Source organism: Lepidochelys olivacea (genome assembly GCF_965140295.1).
Source record: "Lepidochelys olivacea isolate rLepOli2 genome assembly, chromosome: 21".
NCBI classification, from domain to species: Eukaryota; Metazoa; Chordata; order Testudines; family Cheloniidae; genus Lepidochelys; species Lepidochelys olivacea.
The window spans coordinates 631,239-657,913 of NC_140431.1; the positions used below are offsets into that span (position 1 = coordinate 631,239).

Below are 26,675 nucleotides of genomic sequence, written 5' to 3' on the forward strand. Positions count from 1 at the left end.
TCTTACGATAACAGCCTCGTGTGCAGAATTACTCTCTATAAATATCTAGAAATAATGGTAATTTATGGTAATAGAATCTTGATTCTTCAAGATGAATTGTCCATATGATTTGCACTCTTGGTGCATATGTACCCCACATACATGAGATCAGATTCTTTTTTGCCAGCAGTATCTGTTGGGGGTAGTGCCTGTGCTCTGATGTCCTTGAACATACCCATCTCCATCAAGGATGTAAACGGCGGGGAGTAGGCCCAGCCATACATACCCATCTCCATCAAGGATGTAAACGGCGGGGAGTAGGCCCAGCCATACATACCCATCTCCATCAAGGATGTAAACGGCGGGGAGTAGGCCCAGCCATACATACCCATCTCCATCAAAGGATGTAAACAGAGGGGAGTAGGCCCAGCTATCGTAGTTTTTTTTATTGCTGGTAGCAATGAGATGGAACTCCTGCAGTATCCACCTCCTTCAGTGTGTATGTAGTTGTGTGTTAGGCTTGTTGCCAGTTGCCAGTACACAAAAAGTCCTTATTTTAATCAGCTTCTGTTTTTAGCACAGAAACCTTCCCCTCTGTACAAGGGCTCTAGCAAAGTAACCAAAGTGAAATCTCCAGGTTTTAAAACCTGCCCCTCTGTGCAAAACCTCAGTGCCACTTAATAATGGGCACCTGGTGTCACCTCTTACCAGGGTTGCTTGTGATAGCTGTGGTCCAAGAAAAGTCATAGCAGGAGTGGCTTTCCAACCCTACACCTGGGGGTGAGACCCAGAGACTGGGCTTGTTGGACATGCAGCCTGTTCATGTACTAGCCTCCAGATGTCACCGATGACTGAGCTCTCCTGTGCAACTGTTTCAGTATGTGAACAGGCTACCTCAACACCAAGAGTGACTAAAGACCGTCTGTCTGAAGGACGGTTGATAGTCCACGTGTCCTTACGTGTTGTGCCAGATGTGGCTGACACAGCAGCAAATACTATGGTTATGTTGGTAGCCATGAGAACATCCTGGCTCTGATTATCAGGGATTCCCAAGGAGGTTCAAACAACGGACAGTCTTCTCTTTGGCAACAAATTTCTTAATCCAAAGGGGGATGAGGCCATACATTTCTTGAAGGACTCTAGGGCCATTCTGTGCTCCCTGGGCTTCTGTTTCAGCCCCAAGAAAGAAGCAAGCAAGACCAGACTTTCAGGCACCATCTCTCTGCTGATTACTATTACCAGCCTCAAGAGACCTCAGAGTTTCTGAGAAAGAAATACAGGTTCCAGGAACAGTGACTCTGACTCTTCCTCTAGTGCTTCACAATGTCTTTCCCCTGGCATTCAATTTGACACAGTTGTCACAAGCCTAGGAGAACCTCCAGAGGATCTAGTCTCTTCTGCCCCCTTTTGGCAACCACCTCTTATTTTTGGGAAATCTGGATTCAGTTATCTCAGACCTGTGGGTCCCAGGAATTGTACAAGCCAATTCCAATCCCTTCCTACTTCTTATACCCCCTTTCTCATCCCTTTTCATGAATCCTTCTCCTAAGATACTGTTAAAACAGTGGACTCCTACAACTAAGCAGTGGAAGAGGTGATCTTGGTAGTCAGGGGCCAGGGTCTTTATTCCCATTACTTATCCCAGAAAAGGGGATTGGCCTCCCATTCTGGACCTCTGTTTCAACATCTTCATCTGCTGTTCAGTTTCAGGATGGTGACTCTAGCCTCCATAATTCCCTCTGTAGATCCACAAGATTGGTTCAGAGCTCTCAACCTGCAGAATTCCTGTTTTTACAGAAAGGTTTTCTGTGGGTTAGATTAATTAGATTCCTAGTAGGAACACCTCATTACCAGTGTGGGAGCCTGCCCTTTGGTCTTTCCATGGCACTGAGGATGTTCACAACTGCCAAACCCTTGGTGGTAGCTCATCTAAAGAGACCAGGGATCCTGGTCTACCTATATACCTTGACTGACTGATTCAAGGAAGATCTCCCGCACCTCCAACATGTGACTAACTCAGTTGAAATAACCTTAAGTTATTTACCATTTTGGGCCTCAAAGTCTGAGAAATCCACATAGACTCAATACTTAGCGCTTATAGTAGCCATGTTAGATTTTTAGGTCAGTGAGAGCTTACCTTACAGAGATAAAGTTGTTTGAGGTTTATCAAGATCACTCAAGAACATCAGTGAGACTGGCCTCTCAGACTCTTGACACATCTTAGAAATGTAGGGCTGAAAGGGACCTCAAGAGGTCATCAAGTCTAGCCCCTCTGTGTTGAGGCAGGACCAAATAAACCTAACCTATCCCTGACCAGTTAATGTCCAACCTGTTCTTAAAACCCTCCAATGGTGGGGATTCCCCAACCTCCCTTGGAAACCTATTCCAGAACTTTTCTGCCTTTTTATAGTTAAAATGTTTTTCCTAATATCTAACCTAAATCTCCTTTGCTGCAGATTAAGCCCCATTACTACTTGACCTGCCTTCAGAGGAGAACAATTGATCACCGCGCTTAAAATATTCATACATTACAAGGGCAGAAGAGGTCGTCATGATCTAGTCCAACCTCCGGTATAACACAGGCCATAGAACTTCCCCCTGAATAATTCCTAGAGCCAAGCTCTTCAAATCAAGATTGGTTGCTTTTTTCCAAAAGTCCACCATGACCCATGGTAAATTGTTCCCATTGTTAATTATGTTCACTGTTACAAATTTACCTTATTTCCAGCCTGAATCTGTCTAGCTTCAATTTACAGTGATTGGATCATGTTATAACTTTTTTTACTAGATTGAAGACCCCATTATTAAATGTTTCCCATGTAGTTAGTTACTCTCTAATCAAGACACCCCACCTTCTTTGTTAAGCTGAATCATAGAATATCAGGGTTGGAAGGGACCTCAGGAGGTCAATCTAGTCTAACCCCCTGCTCAAAGCAGGACCAATCCCCAGTTTTTGCCCCAGATCCCTAAATGGCCCCCTCAGGGATTGAACTCACAATCCTGGGTTTAGCAGGCCAATATTCAAACCACTGAGCTGTCCCTCTGAGCTCTTTGAGTCATCACTAATCCTTTAATCATTCTCTTGGCTCTTCTCTGAACCCTCTCCAGTTTACCAACGTTGTTTAATTGTGGCCACCAGAACTGGACACCGTATTCCAACAGGGGTTGCACCATAGCTAATTCCCGGGGGGAAATAACTTCTCTACTCCTGCTTGAGATTCCACTTAACGCATCCTAGGATCACTGATGCTGGCAGACCAGGTGCTAGCTCATGTCCAGGCCTCACCGAACACTGATAAATGGATAACTGGAAACCAATCTTGCTCACCTGTGTTAGAATTGTTAAAATAGATCTTAAGTTTATAAGAATGTGTTTAGTGTTTCAACTTTATGAAATGCTTATGGGTCACTGAATGTGTTAATCTCACTATCTGCATCCCATGTTATAAGGTAACGTTTACGTGTTTGCTTCAACGTAACTATAAAAGTGTTTGCTATGACACTGGAAATCCCCACAGTCAGGAAAGGAGCATTACCAGGTGTGAACTTGTGGTAAACTAGTATAAAAGTCACATTCTGTCCATCAGTAGAGACCTGTAGACACCAGATGAACCATTTGTAGAACATCAGTGGACAAAGACTGATTTTGCTTCCCCTATACCCATGAAAAGGGGATGTGTACAAACCTTTGTCCGAACTGTGGTGGGAATAAGTCCCTGACCAGAAGGAACCATATCACTATTCTGCTGAGAAATTTGGAGAGGGCAAAATATCTAAGCATAAGCAAGGGATCCCCGCACTGCTTTGCTTGGGGTAGCCCTAAAGGACACAGAGCTTGCACTTTACAGCAACTTCTATAACTTTTTGAAACCTAAGATAACTCTTCTGTGCGTGATGTTTACCTGCTTTAACCCAGAAGTCACCTACTCCAGGACATGCCCAACAAAGAAAGTAACAGAACACCACTAGCTGTCACCTTCAGCCCCCAGCTTTAACCTCTCCAGCACATCATCAAGGATCTACAACCTATCCTGAAGGACAATCCCTCACTCTCACAGATCTTGGGAGACAGGCCAGGCCTTGCCTACAGACAGCCCCGCAACCTGAAGCAAATACTCACCAGCAACCACACAACAGAACCACTAACCCAAGAACCTATCCTTGCAACAAAGCCCATTGCCAATTGTGCCCACATATCTATTCAAGGGACACCATCATAGGACCTAATCACATCAGCCACACCGTAAGAGGCTCATTCACCTGCACATCTACCAGTGTGATATATGCCAACAGTGCCTCTCTGCCACCTACATTGGCCAAACCGGACAATCTCTACCCAAAAAAATAAATGGACACAAATCAGATGTCAAGAATTAACATTCTAAAACCAGTCGAAGAACACTTCAGCCTCCCTGGTCACTCAATTTCAGACCTAAAAGTTGCAATTCTCCAACAAAAAAAACTTCAAAAACAGACTCCAATGAGAGACGGCAGAATTGGAATTAATTTGCAAACTGGACACCATTAAATTAGGCTTGAATAAAGACTGGAGTGGATAGGTCATTACACAAAGTAAAAACCATTTCCCCATGCTGATTTTTTCCCCCGTACTGTTTGAAATGGGCCATCCTGATTATCACTACAAAAGGCTTTTTTTCTCCTGCTGATAATTGGTCTCGTCACAGTTGGTATGGCAACACCATTTTTTCATGTTCTCTGTGTATATAAATCTGCCCACTGTATTTTCCACTGAATGCATCCGATGAAGTGAGCTGTAGCCCACGAAAGCTTATGCCCAAATAAATTTGTTAGTGTCTAAGGTGCCACAAGTCCTCCTCATTTTTTTTTTTTTTTTTTTTTTGCTGATAGAGACTAACACGGCTACCACTCTGAAACCTGCTTTAACCTTGTGAGTAATCCCTTTCTTTTTCCTAGCTAACCGTTTAGTTAGATTACAGGATTCGCTACAAGCATTGTCTTTGAGAAACATTAAGGTACAATTGACTTGCAGTAAGTGACTGACTGGTCCTTTGGGACTAGGAGTAACCTGAATATCGTGATTTTTCGATGTAAGGGACCATCTGTTACAAAGGCAGGCTTGCTTGATCATTTTTGTTGCTTTCCTCTATACTCTCTCCAATTTGTCCACTTATTTCCTAAAGTGGGATGCCCAGGATTGGGAACAGTGCTCCATTTGGGGCCTCATCAGTGCTGGGTAGAGGGACTGTTGCCTCCAGTCTCTTATGAACAACACTCCTGTTAATACATCCAGGGGTAACAGCTTTTTTCACAGCTGTATCCCATCTTGTATCACAAATTGAATGAGTCACCAGTAATCCCTGGATCCTTTTCAGCAGTGCTACCACCTAGTCCATTACTTTGAATTTGTATTTGTTTTTTTCCTTCCTACGTGAATACTTGCACTTCTTCTCTATTGAGTTTAATCTCTTTGAATTCAGACCATTTCTCCAGTTTGTCAAGGTTCTGACTCCTAATCCTGTCTTTCAAAGTCCTTGCAACCCCTCCCAGCTTGGTGTCATTTGAAAGTTTTATAAACATACTGTCCACTCCAGTCTCCAGGTCATTAATGAAAATATTGAATAAGAGCAGACCAAGGACTGACCCCTGTGGGACCCAGTTTAGATATGCCCTCCTAGTGTGACAGCAAATCATTGATAACTACTCTTGAGTGTAGTCTTTCAACCAGTTGTGCATCCACCTTATAATAATTTCCTCTGGATCATATTTCCTTAATTTGCTTATGAGAATATCATGTGGAACTGTTGGATGGCTTACTAAAATCTAGGACACCTGTGTGATGCGGTTTGCCAGACTTCACCTATGCTCCATGCAGGGGAGGGTTGAAATTTGTCTACCCAGCAGACACTGCATAGACATGAAGATCAGTCTTCTCCCTCTTAAATTGATAAGACCCTCTTCACATGTGCAACGGAATAACCTTCTCCGCCTCTACCTACCAAGACTCTGGTGGCAGATGCCTCTTCAGGGGTGGAGGGAGCTTATCTAGATCACCTTCAAACACAAGGTCTGTGGTACCCTCAGAAGTTCATCTATAGCCCAGAGCCATCTGCCTGACATAAAAAGCATTTCTGCCTTTATGCCAGGGATCCATGGTCCAGGTGCTGACAGACAGCATCACAGCTATGCATTATGATGACAGAAAGGAGAAGGTAATCTCCACTGATACTGAGGGAAGTGAGGCAAGATGCATGACTGATCACGACTGCCCAGGCTATAGGCAGTTCTGGTATTAGGACCTTATTCACCTTTTACCATAGCCGCCACCATCCCCTTACTGGTCTTACCCAACAGTCTTGCAGAACAATGGTCAGATCCTGCACCTGGACCCTGCTTTCTTGTATCTGACAGCCTGGATGTTTGACAGGATGACGTCCACTGAAAGAAGCTGTTCAGCTGAAGTTCAAAACATTCTGCTCCAGAGCAGGAAAGCATTAACTAGACTGACTTGGAAAACTCCTCCTTCCACTTAGTTTTATATTGGGGCATCTCAGCCCCAGCTATTGCCCTTGACTGCTCATTTGAGCACTAGTGGACTGCTGACTAGCCCTGAAACAATGTGGAATATTTCCAAGGGTCCATCTGGCAACAGTATCTCTGTACATCTTATTCCTATTCAAGGCCATGCTGTACTTTGCCACTCTTCAAAGCCTAGATTTTTTTAAACTTATGTTTTTCCCCCCTCAGTCTTTCCCATGTTTTGAAGACTGTTCCTATTTCTAAGATCTTTAGGGCAGCTACATGGAGCTCAGGCCCCACACTTAAAATATACTATTCCTTGATAGAGGCTTCCACACTGGATGCCTGCTTTGATAGGATTGTCTTACGGTCATTATCTAAGTAAGAGTCCTGTTACCCACCCCGCCAAGGAAACACAACTTTTTGTTCGAGTCACCAAAAGTGCATCCATGTGAACAATCTCGGAGCAGGGTTACTTACCATACTGTAACTGGCTCTTGTGTGTTGTCCACATTGGTTCCACAACACACCCTCCTCCACTACTGTGGATTCCTATTCCTCTGGGATTCTGTATTGGCGAAGGAAGTGGGGATGATTGGGCCTGCTCTGCTCTTTATCTGGCATGGGGATGTGAGAACATTAGGGTGCAGGGGTAGCCTCAGTGGACACTACTGGCTAAAAGAATCTGATCCTGTTTACATCACCCACATATGCACCAAGAGTGGAATGGGTGTGGACAATACATCACAAAGAACCACATTACTATAAGGTAAGTAACTGTTCTTTTCGTAACGTGTGAATGCTGATAAAGGCTAAAACTGTTCTTACTTTGTTAATTCTTTTAAATGTAAAAGTCAAAAATCAAGGCTTCCTGTCTTGCTATGTTTGCCACAAGCCACTCAAGCTGCTGATCCCGGAAAGGACTGTAATGCACTAACATAGTTAATCTGAATTTCAGAGCTGGGTGTATAATTACCACCTCAGCTGGCAGGTGATGCTAACTGTCTTTAAGAGTGACAAATTGATTGCTAGAAGGCAAAATGTACTCTTCTGCAGCAATCCATTTAAAACTCCTCTAGAGAAACAGCTTTCTAATGAAAGAGCCTATTCTCCTTTGTGCAGAAATAATCCACCTAGGAGAAAGGGGAAAGAGCTGGAGCTTCAGCTCATTGAATTTCATAGGAACTTTTGTTAGCATGGAGGAATCTGGGGGAGCCCAGCAAGCTCACTCCTCACCTGTGTTCCCTCTAAGGTGTGTGCCTGCGTGGCTGCACAGGAGGCCATCAAGGGCCACACACACAAGTGAGCGTGGAGGGTGGGTGGGGGCAGTGGGGTGAGATGTGGGGCAGTGACGGTAGTTTGGGGTGTGCCGGGCTTGGGATGTGGGGGGAAGACTCCTCTCCCCCCCACCCCAGCTCCGCCTCTCCCCTGGTCAGCACAGTATCTTGTTTAGCAGAATGTGTGTTGTCACCATCTGAATAGCCAGGAAATAATGCCTCAATAAAACTTTCAGTAGACTGCCGGAGAGATGCTTCTAGCAAGCTCCACGCCGATTGATAAGTTTTAACTTCATGTAAAGGTCTTATAAACCTCATTCTTGGTCATTACCTATCTACATTATTTATCTCATTCCTTTTTAAAAATGGCAAAAATAGTATTTCATTGTCCCTGGCTTTCCATTGCATAAGACACCAATTACTTGGATCAACTGGCAGAAAATGTTCTTGTGTTGAGGTTAGTCACTGGATCAATATAACATTGCCCCTCAACTTGAACTGTGCTCTGAGTTCAGAAGTAAGATCATGTGTTAAGCATTCCATGGGAGCTTTAAGTATCAGGCTGAAGAAGTGAGCCTTTCCCATTTATAGATTGCAAAGGAACAGTCTCTAGGTAAGACAAAGTTAATACAAATTCTGATAAGTACATTTTGGTTGAACTCCCCTTGGGGAAACTACAGGGTCTGATGGTTGCTGTATACAACCTCATTAAGGTGAATGTCAGCTGTGCACACTTCGATGAAATTCAGTGTTGGTAAATGGAAAGTAATGCACATGGGAAAACATAATCCCAACTATACATATAAAATGATGGAGTCTTAATTAGCTGTTACCACTCAAGAAAGAGGTCTTGAAATCAATGTGGATAGTTCTCTGAAACCATCGACTCAGTGTGCAGCTGCAGTCAAAAAAGGAAACAATGTCGAGAATTATTAAGAAAGGGATAGATAAGACAGAAAATATCATCATATTGCCTCTATATAAATCCATGGTACATTCACATCTTGAATAATGTGTGCAGATGTGGTCGCCTATCTCAAAGATATATTGGAATTGGAAAAGGTTCAGAAAAGGGCAACAAATTAGGCGTATGGAACAACTTCCATATGAGGAGAGAGTAATAAGACGGACTTTTCAGCTTGGAAAAGATGACTAGGGGGGATATGATAGAGGTCTATAAAATCATGACTGGTGTGGAGAAAGTGAATAAGGAAGTGTTTATTCCTTCTCATAATACAAGAACTAGGGGTCACCAAATGAAATTAATAGGCAGCAGTTTAAAACAAAAGTATTTTTTCACACAATACACAGTCAACCTGTGGAACTCTTTGCCAGAGGATGTTGTGAAAGCCAAGACTATCCCAGGGTTAAAAAAAGAACTAGATAAGTTCATGGAAGATACAGGTCCATCAATGGCTATTAGCCAGGATTGGCGGGGATGGTGTCCCTAGCCTGTTTGCCAGAAGCTGGGAATGGGCGACAGGCTGAATCACTTGATGATTACCTGTTCTGTTCATTCCCTCTGGGACACCTGGAATTGGCCACAGTTGAAATACAAGATACTAGGCTAGATGGACTTTTGGACTGACCCAGTGTGGCCACTCTTATGTTGAAATTCACGTAGGAACATAGGTAGCCACAGAAAGTTCCCCAGTGCAGCGGAACTGTCATGGTTACTCTACATGTGAATGGGTAACTTCAGCTAGGTGCAGAGGACACAGAACCTCCTGTATGTGAGACACTAGAACATTGTATATGTGCATGAGACTCTGAAGGTGAACTTGACTGTGCTACCTTAATTGTCCAAGCTGATCCAGTGTAAAAATGTAAACCACATGAAGGTTGAATAGTCTTTATGGCTTTTAAAGTGCTTTGTATTAATACAAGAGGATGGTAATAAGGGGAATTTGAGTGGTGGTTTTTTTAACTGAGTGCTTTTTTAATTATTTTGAGCCTTGGTGTCCTGATTTAAAAAGAAACATTTACTTTGATTTCTAAATTGTGGTATTATATTTTACATTCAGACAAGACCTTTACAGATGAAGCCCTGTCTGAACATTAAATATCTCAAGCATTTTGCATAAGTGGAAAAGATTCTTCCTCTCCAAAATTCCCCTTCTCTTTCCAAACTCCTGCACAGTGCTCTGTGCTGTTGGCCTAGCTGGCTGCCAATTTTCCTCACCAGAGGTGGCTGCATTTCAATGGTACATTTATATGCATAGTTTGCAAAGCATGTACTGACCCTTGTGGAAGGGGGCTGTAGGAATGAATGGATAGGCACTGCCGAGGTCACCTGAAGACCCACCTTTCCTAAGACCTAGCTAGGTACTAGCAGTAGGATGTTGTGAGCTCTTGGTGAAAAATGGGGCTGTTGTGAAAGTCGGGAGATGATGGTGCATATCCACAGATTACCTCGATATTGGTGCTGCACATAAAATTAATTCCACAAATGGATGGAAAAAATTAGAGCGAACACTGCTCTTCACCCTTCCAGGTGTGTAGAGGGGATTCTTTGGAGTTAAAGGAAATGGTATAGAGCACAGTGCCTAGGTAGAACTGCAGACAAATGCATGGGAGCTCTGTGCTAACTTGAGCCAGCTTTGTCCCCAAATATGAACATCAGAAATCCTGGTAACACTTTACCCTGTTAGAAACAAAACATGAAGAGTGGGCTACACTTTGATATATTACAGCTCTCTCAATTTCTCCATCTCTGTTAACCATATACATTATTTCACATTGCAGTTGATTAATGAGGTTTTATGTCATTACAGGGATTTGGTGCAGAGAGAAAGATTCGTCAAGCTGGTGTTATTGACTAACTGATCCATAAAGCACATAACTAAGTACGATCAAGCAGTGGGAGCTGGTGAAGGGTACTGAATATCTCCCTATTCATCCCTTCCAAATTCTAAGAAGCTATTACACCAGTTTTAACACCTTCCTCATGTTATGTTTAAAAAAATTTATGAAACCATTTTAAAATTATGCACAGTTGCATCCTGAAAACTTAAGGTGGCACCTTTATAGTATCACATTTTAGACGCTTTTTGAATGGTGCATTTAACGCAACTGGTAACTGCAAGTCTACATTGCCTATGTAAGTGAACATTATAGACAGTTCTACTCCGGTAGACCTTATGAAATTCTGCACTAAAAAGATATATACTCTACCTTCATTATTTCTGACAAGGTGTTACTATGCCTTAGCTCTCAGTTGTATTATCTTCCCCTCCAAGTGGGAGGCTCACTTCCTGTTTGTTCAGATCTAATTCTGAGGACCATATGAGGGTGGACTATATTAACTTTTTTATATATAAATCTGTATGAGCATTCAGATAACTTTATTAAGTTGATGGCCAAATGTTACAATGTTGTTTTCATCTCTCATTTAAACTTGAGTCCATGTAGCAAAGTTCTGTTAGATCTCAGTGAAAGTACCTTCCAGAATAGATCCATTTTTGTAACTTTCTGCAAATAGTATGTGCGGTGCAGAATTTCAGAAGGATGAGGTGTGCCATTGGTGTGGTAATTTAAATATATAAAACAATGCACAAATTTTGCTGCTGCTTAGAACACTGCAGCTTCTAAACCCAGTTTCTTTTACTGATTTAAATTTAAAAATTGTGCCTGAAGTGAATACATTTTTCTTTTTGCAGCCAGCACCCAGTGTACTGTAAAAGAATAAATACTTAGGCTTTCCATAGCTGTATTGAGATTTTCATCAAGGTGAAATAGTTAATGTCTGTGTGCTTTTTTTTCTCCCCCCCCCCTCCCCCATTCTTCCCCAGTCACACTTTATCAAGCAAGAAAACTGAATGATTGGTCTAAGTATTACTTTAACCAAAAAGATCAGGAGTTATTTTCTTTGAATAGAGGGCAGTACTGTGTTTTTTTTTTTCCATATTACCTCTATTCTCAATTTAGAGTTTTTCTTCTCTGGGAGATGCATTATCTTTGTGAAACAAACATTGCTTTCTCCAATTTTCTGTTAATGGCAAAGAATGGAAATAGAATAAAGTTTTACTGATTTTGAAAAAAAATGCCTCCCGTCTGGTCTCTAAGTTCACATTCAGCGCTCAAGGTCTCTGAATTCCAAAGCCTCATGTTTCTGCAGTGTTTCGTTAGCCCCCTTATTTCTGCATCACTCCCCCCTGCCTGCGGGATGTATAAAAGAGGGGTTGGGGCTTAGCACAAGGGCGGTGCTTTCTGAGACAGTCGCTGCCTGCCCCGCTCTCGACCTTGTTCCGCTCGGCAATAGGGCTGCGGGGCGCGGCCTGCGCCGGCCCATAACTCGCGCTCCCCTGCAACGCGCTGCGGCCGGGAGCCCAGCCTGAAGCGGGCCGGCAGTCGCGCGGCCTCGCCGCCAGGGACTCGACTGGGCCCTCGTGCGCCGAGCGGCTGTGCTCGCCTTCCGGCCTCGCCTGATGACGTTCGGGGCGCGGGCCGGAAGCCGGAAGGACGGACCCACTTGGGAGGGGTGTTCCGCTTTCTCGCGTCCCGCGGAGCCTGTCGGGCCGTAAGGTGAGAGGCTCCCCGGGACGGGCCCCGCCCCGCGACTGGCTGGGCGCGGGGCTGCCTCCGGTTCGGACCCCGCGGGGCCGGCGTCCCGGCCCTGCGCTGGGGGCTCGGGGCCCCTCCCCGGGCACGCAGGGCTCTGTCTACAGCGAGGGTCACGGGACCTCCCCATGTCTCGGGGCGGCCGGGCTGGCCTTTGCCCCCGTCTCTCTGGGGTGGGGGTCCGAGGCCCGGCTCTCCCCTGCCGCCCCGTGTGTCTCCGGGTGAGTGGGTCCCGGGCCCTCGCTCCGCTGACCTCTGTGCTGTGACCGCAGGTTCCCGAGCAGGGCGATGACAGAGTACAAGCTGGTGGTGGTGGGAGCTGGTGGCGTTGGCAAAAGCGCCCTGACCATTCAGCTCATCCAGAACCACTTTGTGGACGAGTACGACCCGACCATAGAGGTGAGTCCCTGATGCAGGCTGGGCGTATGAAGACAAACCTTGATCTGCACAACGCTCCTGAAACAGACTATGTATTCTTGTGACTGATTTGACGTTTAGTCACTTTTTGCAGTTAGGCTGTGTTTGCACTGCAGCTTTTCAACCCATTCAGGGAAGTGGCACGGCTCAGAAATAACTAACAAGCTTCAAACGCATTTGTAGCTCCTGTAAACTAGTGCAGCAGGTTAGCAATCCCTCTTCTAGCTCTCCAGGTGAGGCTGACTTAGGCTGTAATGCACTTTTGTACAACAGGTTTCACTCACCCTTCTCTACTGCAGCATACATGCAGATTTATTACTTGGTCTTCCCAGGCAATGCCACATTGCACAACCCAGCTAAGTGCTGACAGCATGCTGGACTTTCAAGTTGAGAAGTTCACAGTTGTTCTTGGTCTTCATGTTCAGATCTACAAAAAGTTTATTTTGAATGTCCACTATTCCAGGTAAACCAGACTCTGGGCATTTGAGCTGAAGCAGGTCAGCCACATGTACCTTAATGTACATCTTATTTGTCTCTGTACATGATGCTATAGTCATATAAATAGGAAGAAAACAAAGAAAGAAGAAGTGGGACCGCTAAAAACTGAGGATGGAGTGGAGGTCAAGGATAATCTAGGCATGGCCCAATATCTAAACAAATACTTTGCCTCAGTCTTTAATAAGACTAAAGAGGATCTTAGGGATAATGGTAGCATGATAAATGGGAATGAGGATATGGAGGTAGACATCACCATATCTGAGGTAGAAGCGAAACTCAAACAGCTTAATGGGACTAAATCGGGGGGCCCAGATAATCTTCATCCAAGAATATTAAAAGAATTGGCACAAGAAATTGCAAGCCCATTAGCAAGAATTTTTAATGAATCTGTAAACTCAGGGGTTGTACCGTATGATTGGAGAATTGCTAACATAGTTCCTATTTTTAAGAAAGGGAAAAAAAGTGATCCAAGTAATTATAGGCCTGTTAGTTTGACATCTGTAGTATGCAAGGTCTTGGAAAAAATTTTGAAGGAGAAGGTAGTTAAGGACATTGAAGTCAATGGTAAATGGGACAAAATACAACATGGTTTTACAAAAGGTAGATCGTGCCAAACCAACCTGATCTCCTTCTTTGAGAGAGTAACAGATTTTTTAGATAAAGGAAACGCAGTGGATCTATGGCACCTTAGAGACTAACCAATTTATTAGAGCATAAGCTTTCGTGAGCTACAGCTCACTTCCTCAGATGCATCTGAGGAAGTGAGCTGTAGCTCACGAAAGCTTATGCTCTAATAAATTGGTTAGTCTCTAAGGTGCCACAAGTCCTCCTTTTCTTTTTGCGAATACAGACTAACACGGCTGCTACTCTGAAGCAGTGGATCTAATTTACTTAGATTTTAGTAAGGCGTTTGATACTGTGCCACATGGGGAATTATTAGTTAAATTGGATAAGATGGGCATCAATAGGAAAATTGAAAGGTGGATAGGGAATTGGTTAAAGGGGAGACTACAACGGGTCCTACTGAAAGGTGAACTGTCAAGTTGGAGGGAGGTTACCAGTGGAGTTCCTCAAGGATCAGTTTTGGGACCAATCTTATTTAATCTTTTTATTACTGACCTGGGCACAAAAAGTGGGAGTGTGCTAATAAAGTTTGCAGATGATACAAAGCTGGGAGGTATTGCTAATTTAGAGAAGGACAGGGATATCCTACAGGAGGATCTGGATGACCTTGTAAACTGGAGTAATAGGAATAGGATGAAATTTAATAGTGAGAAGTGTAAGGTCATGCATTTAGGGATTAATAACAAGAATTTTAGTTATAAGTTAGGGACGCATCAACTAGAAGTAACGGAGGAGGAAAAGGACCTTGGAGTATTGGTTGATCATAGGATGACTATGAGCTGCCAATGTGATATGGCTGTGAAAAAAGCTAATGTCGTCTTGGGATGCATCAGGAGAGGTATTTCCAGTAGGGATAAGGAGGTTTTAGTACCGTTATATAAGGCACTGGTGAGACCTCACCTGGAATACTGTGTGCAGTTCTGGTCTCCCATGTTTAAGAAGGATGAATTCAAACTGGAACAGGTATAGAGAAGGGCTACTAGGATGATCCGAGGAATGGAAAACTTGTCTTATGAAAGGAGACTCAGGGAGCTTGGCTTGTTTAGCCTAACTAAAAGAAGGTTGAGGGGAGATATGATTGCTCTCTATAAATATATCAGAGGGATAAATACCAGAGAGGGAGAGGAATTATTTAAACTCAGTACCAATGTGGACACAAGAACAAATGGATATAAACTGGCCACTAGGAAATTTAGATTAGAAATTAGACGAAGGTTTCTAACCATCAGAGGAGTGAAGTTTTGGAATAACCTTCCGAGGGAAGTAGTGGGGGCAAAAGATCTATCTTGCTTTAAGATTAAACTCGATAAGTTTATGGAGGAGATGGTATGATGGGATAACATGGTTTTGGTAATTAAATATTCATGGTAAATAGGCCCAATGGCCTGTGATGGGTTTTTATATGGGGTAAGATCCAAGTTACCCGGGAAAGAATTTTCTGTAGTATCTGGCTGATGAATCTTGCCCATATGCTCAGGGTTTAGCTGATCGCCATATTTGGGGTCGGGAAGGAATTTTCCTCCAGGGCAGATTGGAAGGCCCTGGAGGTTTTTCGCCTTCCTCTGTAGCATGGGGCACGGGTCACTTGCTGGAGGATTCTCTGCTCCTTGAGGTCTTCAAACTACAATTTGAGGACTTCAATAGCACAGATATAGGTGTGAGGTCTTTTTTAGGAGTGGTGGGTGAAATTCTGTGGCCTGCATTGTGCAGGAGGTCAGACTAGATGATCATAATGGTCCCTTCTGACCTAAATATCTATGAATCTATGAATCTATGCTTTACAGTGTAGATTGTCATCTCCCCCTGTTGTCCCACAGAGAGGGAAAGGAGAAGGGAGAGTGCTATCTGATTCTGAAACTACTTGGGAAACTAATATATCTATCATGAGGCAAACAATGGGTGTTGTGTGTATAAGTGGTTGTAGTTTAAGCCTCTTTTGAAGGACTATTTTGAGACACATCTATTGGTGCACTGCAGTACAGGTAGGCACCTGTGTGCATTCCATCCAAGAGTCATGTAGCCTGTATTTGCTTGTATGGGTAATCAATCGCTACATGTATTTTCATCATTACCATTTTGCTGAAAGAGGGGGAATCCTCTTCATTGCACTGTCCGTTGAGTAAGTTCTGTGGAGGAAGGGACCATTTTTGTTCTGTGTTTGGATGGCACCTAGCACAATGGCATCTTGGCCCATGTCTAAATCTCCTCATTGCTGCTGTGATACAACTAATAAAAGTATCTATGGGTAGGTCATAAATCCAGGGGAAGCACATTCCTGTCTCCTACACCACCAGTTTGACTTGGTTCCCAGGACAGGCTGTCAATGGTTTAATGGGGCTTTATTTGGTGCTGGTCTAGCCAGGATGATCCTGAAGTTAATGCAGAAAAATTATCACTAGTTGTATCATTTGAGTAATATTTTATGAGGTAAATAGCATTGAATTATTTGTGTTTATAGGTGATAATGCATAAAAAAATAAAACAGATGTAAGTGTATAAAGCAACCTCCAAATGTTGGACTCTTGCCCCTTCTAAAAAGGACATAAACTGGAGAAACCGCTTCTGAGTCATCCTCAATATTAGTTTTTTCTTTCTGGGATTCTGTTTGGGGATTATAGAGTCCACTGTACCTGGGGGCATATTCTCCTTGATGCATGGTACAGAGGTACATCATGGGGGTTATTTTATGAGATGTTTGGGTTTCCTTTGCTGATATAAGAAAAGGAGTACTTGTGGCACCTTAGAGGCTAACCCATTTATTCGAGCATACACTTTCGTGAGCTACAGCTCACTTCATCGGATGCATTGCTGATATATAATTTTATAACTTCCTGTAGATATACTCTTCAATGAATCACAGCAGAGGCTCCTCCTCCCCCTACAGCAACAGTGCAATAGGAGGCAGTATTTTTCCTTTCTAGAGGTGAAAGCCTTTTTGTCACAAAAGTTACATGCTGTGTTAAGGTCACTAGCAATACACCCTGCACTTGAAATGCTTCCTCAGTTAGAGTTCATGAGAAAGTGTAGCAAGACATGGAATTGCTGCCAGTTTTAGGCTTTGGACTAGGAGGTGCCTTTGAGACACTCACTAATAGAGTCTGAAGTAAGGGATTGCAGCAGCAACAGCACTAAGTCTTGTCTTTGTTTTAAAAGTTGTCTTTGTGTCTCCCTCAGGATTCATATCGGAAGCAGGTAGTTATTGATGGTGAGACCTGTTTGCTAGACATTCTGGATACTGCAGGGCAGGAGGAGTACAGCGCTATGCGAGACCAGTACATGAGAACTGGTGAAGGCTTCCTCTGTGTCTTTGCCATTAATAACAGCAAATCATTTGCTGATATCAATCTCTACAGGTATGTTCTGCTCTTCGTGAGGAAGCTTTTCCTAGTTTTATTTTGGAGGGTGAAGGCTGGAATGGCGCAATCTTCAACTGGCATTGAGTATTATCCACCACTGGAATTAGTGGAGACCAAACTTGCAAGACAATCAATGATCTTCAAATAATAAATGCTGGAAAAATTCCATACAGCACACTGGGTTTCAGAATGCCTTTGAAAATCGGACTCAGTATTTTAGAGTGGTACATAAATTGTCAGCAAATGGAGAATGGAACAGCCACCAAGATAGAGTGTTGAAGATTAGATGGTATTTCAGTGGCATAGCATACAGGACAAGACACCTGAGATAGTAGCGAAAGGGGAGCACATCAAGGTGAATGCACTGACAGTGTAACGAGACGGACATATTGGTTGATGGGTTGGAGGCTAAGTCCTGTGAGGTCTTTTCCAGCACTGATGTCTGATTTGTAATAAGATGTCAGTTTAAAACTCAGTTTTTGTACAAGAAAAGGTGGTTTTTAATGTATTCTTTCTGCAGAGAGCAGATTAAGAGAGTGAAAGATTCAGATGATGTGCCAATGGTGCTAGTGGGAAACAAGTGTGACTTGCCCACAAGGACAGTGGATACAAAACAGGCTCAAGAACTAGCCAAGAGCTATGGGATACCCTTCATTGAGACGTCAGCCAAAACAAGACAGGTGACGAGCTTCCATTTTTCCAGTGTGATTTCCTTCCTTGGTACTATAAATATGGTAGTGCCCCGGATCCTCTATGGTACTGATTGCAGGGGGCTGGAGATGGAGATGTGTAAATCACTTTCCTATTTTTACCTTTGAGTTCCATGTGAACATGCAGAGTAGAACTTTAAGAACAGCCATACTGAGTCAGACCAAAAGTCCATCTAGCCCAGTATCCTGTCTTCCGACAGTGGCCAATACCAGGTGCCCCAGAGGGAATGAACAGAACAGGTAATCATCCAGTGATCTAGTCCCTGTTGCCCATTCCCAGCTTCTGGCATACAGAGGTTAGGGATGCCATTGATGGACCTATCCTCCATGAACTTATCTAGTTCTTTTTTGAACCCTGTTATAGTCTTCACAACATCCCCTGGCAAAGAGTTCCACAGGTTGACTGTGCATTGTGTGAAAAAACACTTCCTTTTGTTTGTTTTAAACCTGCTGCCTATTAATTTCATTTGGTGACCCCTATTTCTTGTGTTATGAGAAGGAGTAAATAACACTTCCTTATTTACTTTCTCCACGCCAGTCATGATTTTATATACCTCTATCATATCCCCCCTTAGTCTTCTCTTTTCCAAGCTGAAAAGTCCCAGTCTTATTAATCTCTCCTCATATGGCAGCCGTTCCATACCCCTAATCATTTTTGTTGCCCTTTTCTGAACTTTTCCAATTCCAGTGTAACTTTTTTTGAGATGGGGTGACCACATCTGCCCGCAGTATTCAAGACGTAGGCGTACCATGGATTTATATAGAGGCAATATGATATTTTCTGTCTTTTATTTAATTTCTTTTGCTCTGGATGATATCAAAACCTCAGTGACTCCTCAGATTCACATTTGATGGCCTCAGTAGCTGGGTTCTAAAAATACCAAGTCCTTACCAACCAGATGAGAGTTCAGCCATCCCTCTCTTCTGGAGTAGTTTGTAGTAAGACCAAATGCTGTTCTTATGGGATTTTGTCCCAAAACTGCCAAGTTTCCCTTGGCTTCTAATTAAGGCCAGTGTTGAAGCTAAGTCAGTGGCATGTCCTCAGAGTGTGTGTGTTTATATAGAGAGCATTCTCCACTAATCGCCCTGTGTTCAGTAGGCTCCCCCAAGTCATTGCTCCATCACTTTGCAGAATGAATCTGGAAAGGGGTAATAAATTGCTAAGAAATAGCCTGAAAATAAAACATGAACAGGGAGGCAGTTTGCCAAGAAATAACCCCATTTCCTACTGAGGACATAAGCTTCAGAAACCTCCTCCTATAGCTACAATCAGCCATTGCCTCCATTTTTGGAAGGCTGCTGTGTTGGCTGCTTGTTTATGGTTTCCTCAGAGGGAGAATTATCAAAGTCAAGAATTTTAATTATGGGAAATGTGGGCATATATGCTGGTTCCCTGCTGCAATGAATTGTGGAATAAGTTGGCCCCTGATCCTCCTGGCTCCCAGTTGGCTAGGAGCTGCCATGGAGAAAGAAATGCGTTTTGAATAAGTATGTCAAAGAATCCTTTGGTGGAATAGTAAAATGATGGATGGAGTGCAAAGTGACCCCCAAAGCACATGGGGGAGAGAATACCTGACCAGGACTCTTTGCATTCAGGGTGTTGAAGATGCTTTTTACACATTGGTGAGAGAGATCCGCCAATACCGGATGAAAAAGCTCAACAGCAGTGAAGATGGGAATCAAGGCTGCATGGGATTGTCATGCATTGTGATGTGATTAGGTGAGCTGTGATTAAATCTTTCACTTAACTCATATGAATGCATCTGTAAGCCTTGGAAAAAGTAGATTATAATGGACCAGTTCTTGCCACAGCCTTTGCTGTATTGTAGAACCTGTTGGTTGGTGTCCTGTGGATTTAACCAGACCTAGAACCAGTTACTTCTCTGAAGCTTGTTTCATCAATTAGGAGCAAAGTTTGAAAGTGGATGGTCTGTTCATGGTCTCTGTAGATTGGACTGGCAATTCTGGTCTGTATGTCCCTTTGTGTGGCCCCTTGCCAGCTGCCTCTGTCCTTTGGGAAACACTGGTTTAAGCCAGAGAAGCCCAGCACACACTTCATACTTCCTTATTCTCACACCAGTGCCACCCGTGATCTTCACAACTCTGAGATTAGTGTTGGCTTGTGACCTGCTTCTGTACAGCTAACATGGGAAGCACAGCTCTGCAGGGGAGGAGGGTTTGTAATTGCATCTTCACAGGCAACAAAGGGAGAACTATGTGCCATTCTTGGGCGGCTCAAACAAAACTGCAGTAATTCAAACAAATGAAGAATGCTGTGATGGAGGGTTAGATTCTTTCCAACAGCTGTTCAGAAAGCATTGCCCTGCTGAATAAAGTGGGTAGGTTACCCCAGTACTCATTACACAAATACCCTGTCATATCACATATCCATCATGAAATAGTGTAACAGCTAATCAAAGATGCTTTTCCCTTTTAGTCACCAAGAATACCTGGATCAGATGTAGCTGGAGGACGAGTCCTGATGCCACTCTAAAGCATCTCATGATGATGCCCTGCCAGTACCCTGGTGCCAGCCAAGCAGTATAAAGTCCTTTTCTGTGCTCCGTCTGAAGAGAACATCTCTGAACATCTACCTCCTTGCTTGGCTAACTGAGCAGAGAAAGCCCCATCTGTTGATGCACTGGGATTTCTTTTTTTTTTTTTTTCCTGGGTAGGTTCAAACAGAAAACTGGTCACAAGAAAAGTGAACACCAAATGCTGTGAAAAAGATGACAACACTTTTACCTCTAGAGTAGATGCTAGAAGTGATGTTTGTTTCCTTTGTATCAGATTAAGACCTGCAGGGCTATCTGAGAAATGTCACTAATCACTGACTGGCAGGTAATGTCAGAAATGGCTTTGCCACTGTTTCTTAATACTCTGCTACCTGTTCCAGATTGGTATCTGCTCTCTGTGTGCACCACACCGCCTACTCACAGCACACCCATTGTGTCATGCCGTTTACTCCGATCCTCTATCTTTCTGTAATAAAAAGGAGAGATCTTTGTTAATTAAGTGCCTGTTTGCAAAGGAGCTTTAGAGCTTTTCCCCATTGTCAGACTGAGGGAATTACCGAGGATTCAGGTTCCCTTGAGAGCTGGTGCACTTGTAAATGATCATATCTTTGAGAAATGCACATGGTCAGTTTATTTGCGTGACTGGACTCTGCCTCTTCATCTAGAGAAACTTCCCAGCTGGAAGCTCCAGTAGACATTGGGGAGGGGAAGAGGGGTCTCCATGTCTGAGGAGCACAAGGCAATGGATCTGTTTTCTTTTCTGTTTTAGTAGGTAGATTCATGTACATTCCATCTTGCTTTGTCACTGTGCCCAGGGCTTCCTTCCTCTCCAGGTAGGACCAAGCTAATCAGCTGCTCTTGTTAATGTTGGCTGGAAATATATGTGGACAGTTATTTGACAGGTAACCACACCAGTGGATTTTACCAGTTTGGGTGACTATTAATTGTTTAGATTTGTCTAGAACTTTCAATTCTATTTTTAAATTATTTGCCTCATCACCAAATTTCAAATACAGCCTCTGTCAAATGAATCTCTGGGAAGAGTAGCTGGGGGACATTCTCAATGGGGAAGGAGTCTTGGATTTCTGACTGGCTTGCACAGTGTTAGTATTTGCTCCAGACTTCAGTGCATGCAGTCCCTCCAAAAGTGGGGGAGAAGCTAGCAATAAAATATAGCACAGAAAACTGATCTGGCTTCTGATTATGTCTGACTTCAGAATCATCTGTGGCAGGGGTTTGCAGAATGAGGAAGGAAATTAATTCAGAGATCAGCACGTAGAAGTTTTCTTGGTTTGGTGATGGGATTTTGGTGCTTGTTCTGCCCCCAGTAGAGTATGAGCGAATCTTTGCACAAATCATGGAGATTCTTCCTGGAGCAAGATACCATTTGCTAGTTGGCATGAAGTAGGCCTTACAAGTAAGGGCACTCTTATACAACACCTGTGGTATTACAACTGGGAGAGTATGTTGGGTCGGTCCTTCACTAGCCAATGTACCATTGGAATTGAACCAGATGAGCTAAATGACCAGATGAGCTAAAGTAGCATATTTCAAAACCAATCATCATCATTGTGGTAAATCCCAAACAGACATGGCCTCCTTGCAGATCAAGTGCCTCCTGGATTGATCTCTGGATAGGACCTTAAGGTGGTCGAGCTGGATGTTCAGTTTGTCAGGTTAGGATGACAACCTACTACAGCTGTCCGTTATTCAGTTAGCTCAAGTGGCAGTGTAGCGAAGGTAAAGGTTCCAACCCTGATGATGATCCTTGTGGATGTCAATATGGTTCCACACAATGGAATTTTTATTTTTTGAGGCAGTTACCTGTGTTTGTGATTAACAACTGTAGCTGATGATTGAAAGGCTGATGGTTCAAACCCCCCTGAAGATGGTATTTTTCTCAGGGGTTGGACTAGATGACCTCCTGAGGTCCCTTCCAACCCTGATATTCTATTCTATGATTCTATCACTGGCAGTTTTATCAGACCATTAAAGTTTTGGGCACCCACATGATCACTGGCCATGTAATGGCATTCCTTAGTAAATGTGCTTCAGAATTAGTTGGTCTATCATACTGATATGTCCATATCAAGAAAGCTGCTGAAAATAAACCAGTGCTGAAGGACGTGGTTGCTGGGTTCAGCTTCAAATGTCCTTGTTTCTGATCTTGTCCTGCTATTTGATACAGAACAGTTGATGAAGACTATGAGAATTGAAAATGTCATGCCTATGTTCTTCAGCCTTCCTCAGCACCCATGTTTCACTTCCGTACAACAGAGTTGATATAACCGTGGTTCTGTGGATCCACAGCTTTGTAGCAAGCTTGATGTTATGATAGCCTCACAGCGGCCACTGAAGGGCCTGAAATGTGGCGTCACGTTCTGCTGTACAAGTGTCCACATCTTTCAAGCATCCTCCTCCAGCACTGTCTCTGACGCTGCCCAATTATCTGACAGTTCCCATCTTTTCAGTATTTCATCCAAACAAGTTAATAGTAAACTGGTTGTAATCTGGAGCTGGAGGTTGCTTGATGGTAATGGCCAGGGACCTAATTTTATCTGGATTAATAACCAGACCAATGCATGCTGATTCTTGCCTGACCAGATCAGCCATCAGTTGTAGATACACCAGACTGAGCCAACAAGACAATGTCATCTCCGTATTCAAGATCTCGGAGTGCAATGGTTTTCAGCACAGCGTCACCAACAGCTGCCTCCTCAAGTTTATCCATTAACCAATAGTGCCGAAACTGAACAACGATCATGACTGAACGCAGCCTTGCCAAACTCCTGTGGAGCTAGGAAACCAAGCTGTGTATCTGCCATTGAGTCAAGTGTAGCTTTCCGTTCCATTATAGAGCTCTTCTGTCAATGACACTAAGTCATTTCATCAAATCCCACACACTTGCATGAGGCGTTGAATCAGAGGCCTGACAGAAGTCTATAAAAAGTGTTGTTCAGGACTTATTAAATTTCAGACACCTTCTCAAAAAGCAGTTTCAAGGTAAAGATCTGGTTGACAGTGGAAAAGCTAGATCTAAAGCTGCAGTGAGTAGCCATGCCTTTGCCATGCAGTCCATTGGTGATTCCAAAGCAAAGTGCAGTTCCAAATCCCATCCAACCTGACAGTGTGTTTTCTCTAGGAAGAACAGGTGGTGTATAACTGACAGAGGGAACTCAAAGCCCTAACATGGACCCCACATAGATAGTGGCTGGTGAGGGTTTTGTTTCAGCTTGCTGGTAGCAGAATCATAGATTTTACTTTGAGATTTCCTCCTCCAATTAGAAAATGTTGAGAGGTAAGGTTAGCCCTTTAATGTACTTCCATAATCAAGTACATGCCTGCTCCTCCTCCTCAAATGCAGTGGGGACTGCTACTCTAATTACTGTATACCCCCAAATAATTGCTGTTGACACTATATACAAGTGTAGTTCCTAAAATAACTTTGCTTTTGGCTAGTGTGAAACCGATGTCTTATTTCAGAGTAAAATCTCTGAACATAAAACATTAGCCTCCAGTGATACACGCACATGCACAGAAATGGGCAGCATTGTGGAGAGTGCTGTTTGGGATCTGCGCATGCTGGATTCTTGACTGGGGCCCTTTTGTCTTGTGGCTTCTTGATCCCACTGTTTGAAGTCAGAGGTCCCACCTTACTGGGACAGGTCCATGAAAACCCTTGGTAGTAAAATGTTGTATACTGTCTTGTCTGTCAGTAACTGGAAACTTGTACATTTTCTTATGTGACAAGATGTAGTTCTTGATTTGCAAAAACATTCCTAAAACGTTATGCTGGTGGTTGGTTATGTGTCCGGGGGGGACACAAGAGAATTGTGAGTCTGGCATAATGTGTTGTCTGCTTTCTCTAAGCAATCATGATTGTGTTCTGAGGTGGCCCTATTGTGAGGACTTTGGGTCTTGTGTCTTGCATCTGCTCAGGTTATTGAAAGTAAGAGCCCACCTGGAAAGATCGTGGCCTGGGGATGCCCTGTGCAGAAGAGGCAGGTATCTCTGGCTGCTAAGATTCTCTTAGCCGGGTCTGTGCAAATTTTGTAGATTACTTGGAAATGTGAACTATTTTATTCTGCCAGACTGTGTGGGAAAAGGGACAACTAGTGCAGTGTTTAAGGGATCTCTTTAGAAAGCATGCTGTCAGAGCACACTCATAGGAAAGTATTAAGAAATCGTGTTTCTTTACAGCTGGTATTTGATGTTTAAAGGTCATGAGTTCAACCATATGAAGATTAAATATCCTATTTGGCTGGGTCTGCAGCATATTAACTAGCTGAAACTACATCTGAGAAGCATTCTCTGTGTTAAAACAGTGTAACACATGCTATTTGTTGTTAAAAACACACTAACTATGACTCCAGCTTCTGGGAAGCTCTGGTGTTAATGTTTGAGCTTTCAAACTCTCATCTACTTTTTCTATAGCCCCCCTAAGTAGAACCCTGCCTGTTGGGAAATACCAAATCATAAAGTTAATGAGACTGGACAAAGTTTGTGCAAAGTGGATTTTACTCTAGGATCCTTGAACAGGGGATTCAGTGGGAGGTTCTGTAGGACACTTGCAAGGGTTGATCTACACAGTCTCTGTATCATTCTTAACATATGAGTTGAGAAACAGCTATAGTTAAAGTAGTTCAATCCTCTAATGTGGCCACAAATATCCCAGTGTGCTGGTGTATTTGTACAGGAATAAGCTGTACTGATAACTGCAAAGAAGGAGTAACTAGTAACGGCATGTTGTCAGATTGGAGCAAGGTCTCAAGTGGGGTTTCACAGGGATCTGGTCTGGGTCCGGTGGTGTTTAACATAGAATCATAGGACTAGAAGGGACCTCGAGAGGTCATCTAGTCCAGTCCCCTGCACTCAAGGCAGGACTAAGTATTATCTAGACCAGTGTTTCTCAACCTGCAGCCCAATCAGCACAGAGCTGTGGTCCATGTAACATCCTCAGGGCCATATAAGTAGTAGTGGATGCAGCCCACAATGGTAAATAGGTTGAGTACCACTGATCTAGACCATCCCTGACCGGTGTTTACCGGTTCTTAAAAATCTCCAATGACAGAGGTTCCACAGCCTCCCTAGACAATTTATTCCAGCGCTTAACTACCATGACAGGAAGATTTTCCTAATGTCCAGCCTAAACCTCCATTGCTGCAATTAAGCCAACTGCTTCTTGTCCTATCCTCAGAGGTTAAGGAGAACAATTTTTCTCCCTCTTCCTCATAACAACCTTTTATGTACTTGAAAACTGTTACAATGTCCCCTCTGAGTCTTCTCTTCTCCAGACTAAACAAATCCAATTTTTTCAATCTTCCCTCATAGGTCATGTTTTCTAGACCTTTAATCATTTTTTTTTGTTCTTCTCTGAACTTTCTCCAATTTGCCCACAGCTTTCCTAAAATGTGGCACCCAGAACTGGACACACTACTCCAGTTGAGGCCTAATCAGCATGGAATAAAGTGGAACATCTTTATTACAGACCTGGATATAGGAATAAAGAGCATTACTGATCAAATTTGCAGATGACACAAGGCAGGGGGGATTTGCCAAGACTTTGGAGGATAGAGCTAAAATTCAGAGGGACCTTGATAAATTGGAGAACTTGGCTATAGACAACAAAATGAAATTCAACAGATAAATGTAAGGTGCTTCATTTACGGAAGAAAAGCAAATGCACAAATACAGAATGGGGGATAACTGGCTTGGCAGTAGCATTGCTGAGAAGGACCTGGGAATTGTGGTGGATCACAACCTCAACATGAGTCAGCAATAGGATGCCATTGCAAAAAAAGTAAATGCTATTTTAGGTTGCATTAACAGAGGCATCGAAGTCACGGAAGGTGATAGTACCACTCTACTCAGTGCTCATGAGGCCTCAGCTGGAGTAGCGTGTCCATTTTGGCCAACGATGTATAGAAAGGATGTAGAGAAACTGGAAAGGATCCAGGGGCGAGTGACAAAGATGATCAAAGGGATGAATTGCAAGCCATATGACCAAAGTCTGAAGGAACTGGGTATGTTTAGTTTGGAAAAGAGGAGATAAAGCGGGGACATGATAGCGGTGTTCAGATACTTGAAAGGCTGCCATAAAAAAAGATGGAGAAAAGTTGTTTTCTCTTGCTACACAGAGGGCAGGACAAGAGGCAATGGGTTCAAACTATAGCATGGCAAATTTAGATTAAATCTCAGGGAAAAACTTCTTAATTGTAAGAACAGTAGGACAATGGAACA

General features: G+C 43.3%; 2 protein-coding genes and 1 long non-coding RNA gene across 4 annotated transcripts in view; all 3 read left to right on the forward strand.

The window, feature by feature from the left end:
- CSDE1 (cold shock domain containing E1) overlaps positions 1-11,765 on the forward strand; it is a 51,149-nt gene extending 39,384 nt beyond the window's left edge. For both annotated transcript variants that reach the window (XM_084611407.1, XM_084611408.1), the window contains one exon: positions 10,529-11,765. In XM_084611407.1, coding sequence (XP_084467533.1) covers positions 10,529-10,576 — 48 coding nt within the window. In that variant the 3' untranslated portion in view covers positions 10,577-11,765. The remainder of the gene's footprint in view (positions 1-10,528) is intronic.
- LOC311511093 lies at positions 72-4,801 on the forward strand. Its single transcript, XR_014709199.1, has 2 exons — positions 72-2,651; positions 3,896-4,801. It is a non-coding gene; the product is annotated as an uncharacterized lncRNA (long non-coding RNA).
- Positions 11,766-12,176: 411 nt separating the features above from the next.
- On the forward strand, positions 12,177-20,930 carry NRAS (NRAS proto-oncogene, GTPase). Its single transcript, XM_084610982.1, has 6 exons — positions 12,177-12,278; positions 12,587-12,713; positions 17,028-17,206; positions 17,730-17,889; positions 19,516-19,639; positions 20,357-20,930. The coding sequence occupies exons 2-5, from the start codon at positions 12,603-12,605 to the stop codon at positions 19,633-19,635; spliced, it is 570 nt and encodes a 189-aa protein (XP_084467108.1). The 5' UTR covers positions 12,177-12,278; positions 12,587-12,602; the 3' UTR covers positions 19,636-19,639; positions 20,357-20,930.
- The last annotated feature ends 5,745 nt before the right edge of the window (positions 20,931-26,675 follow it).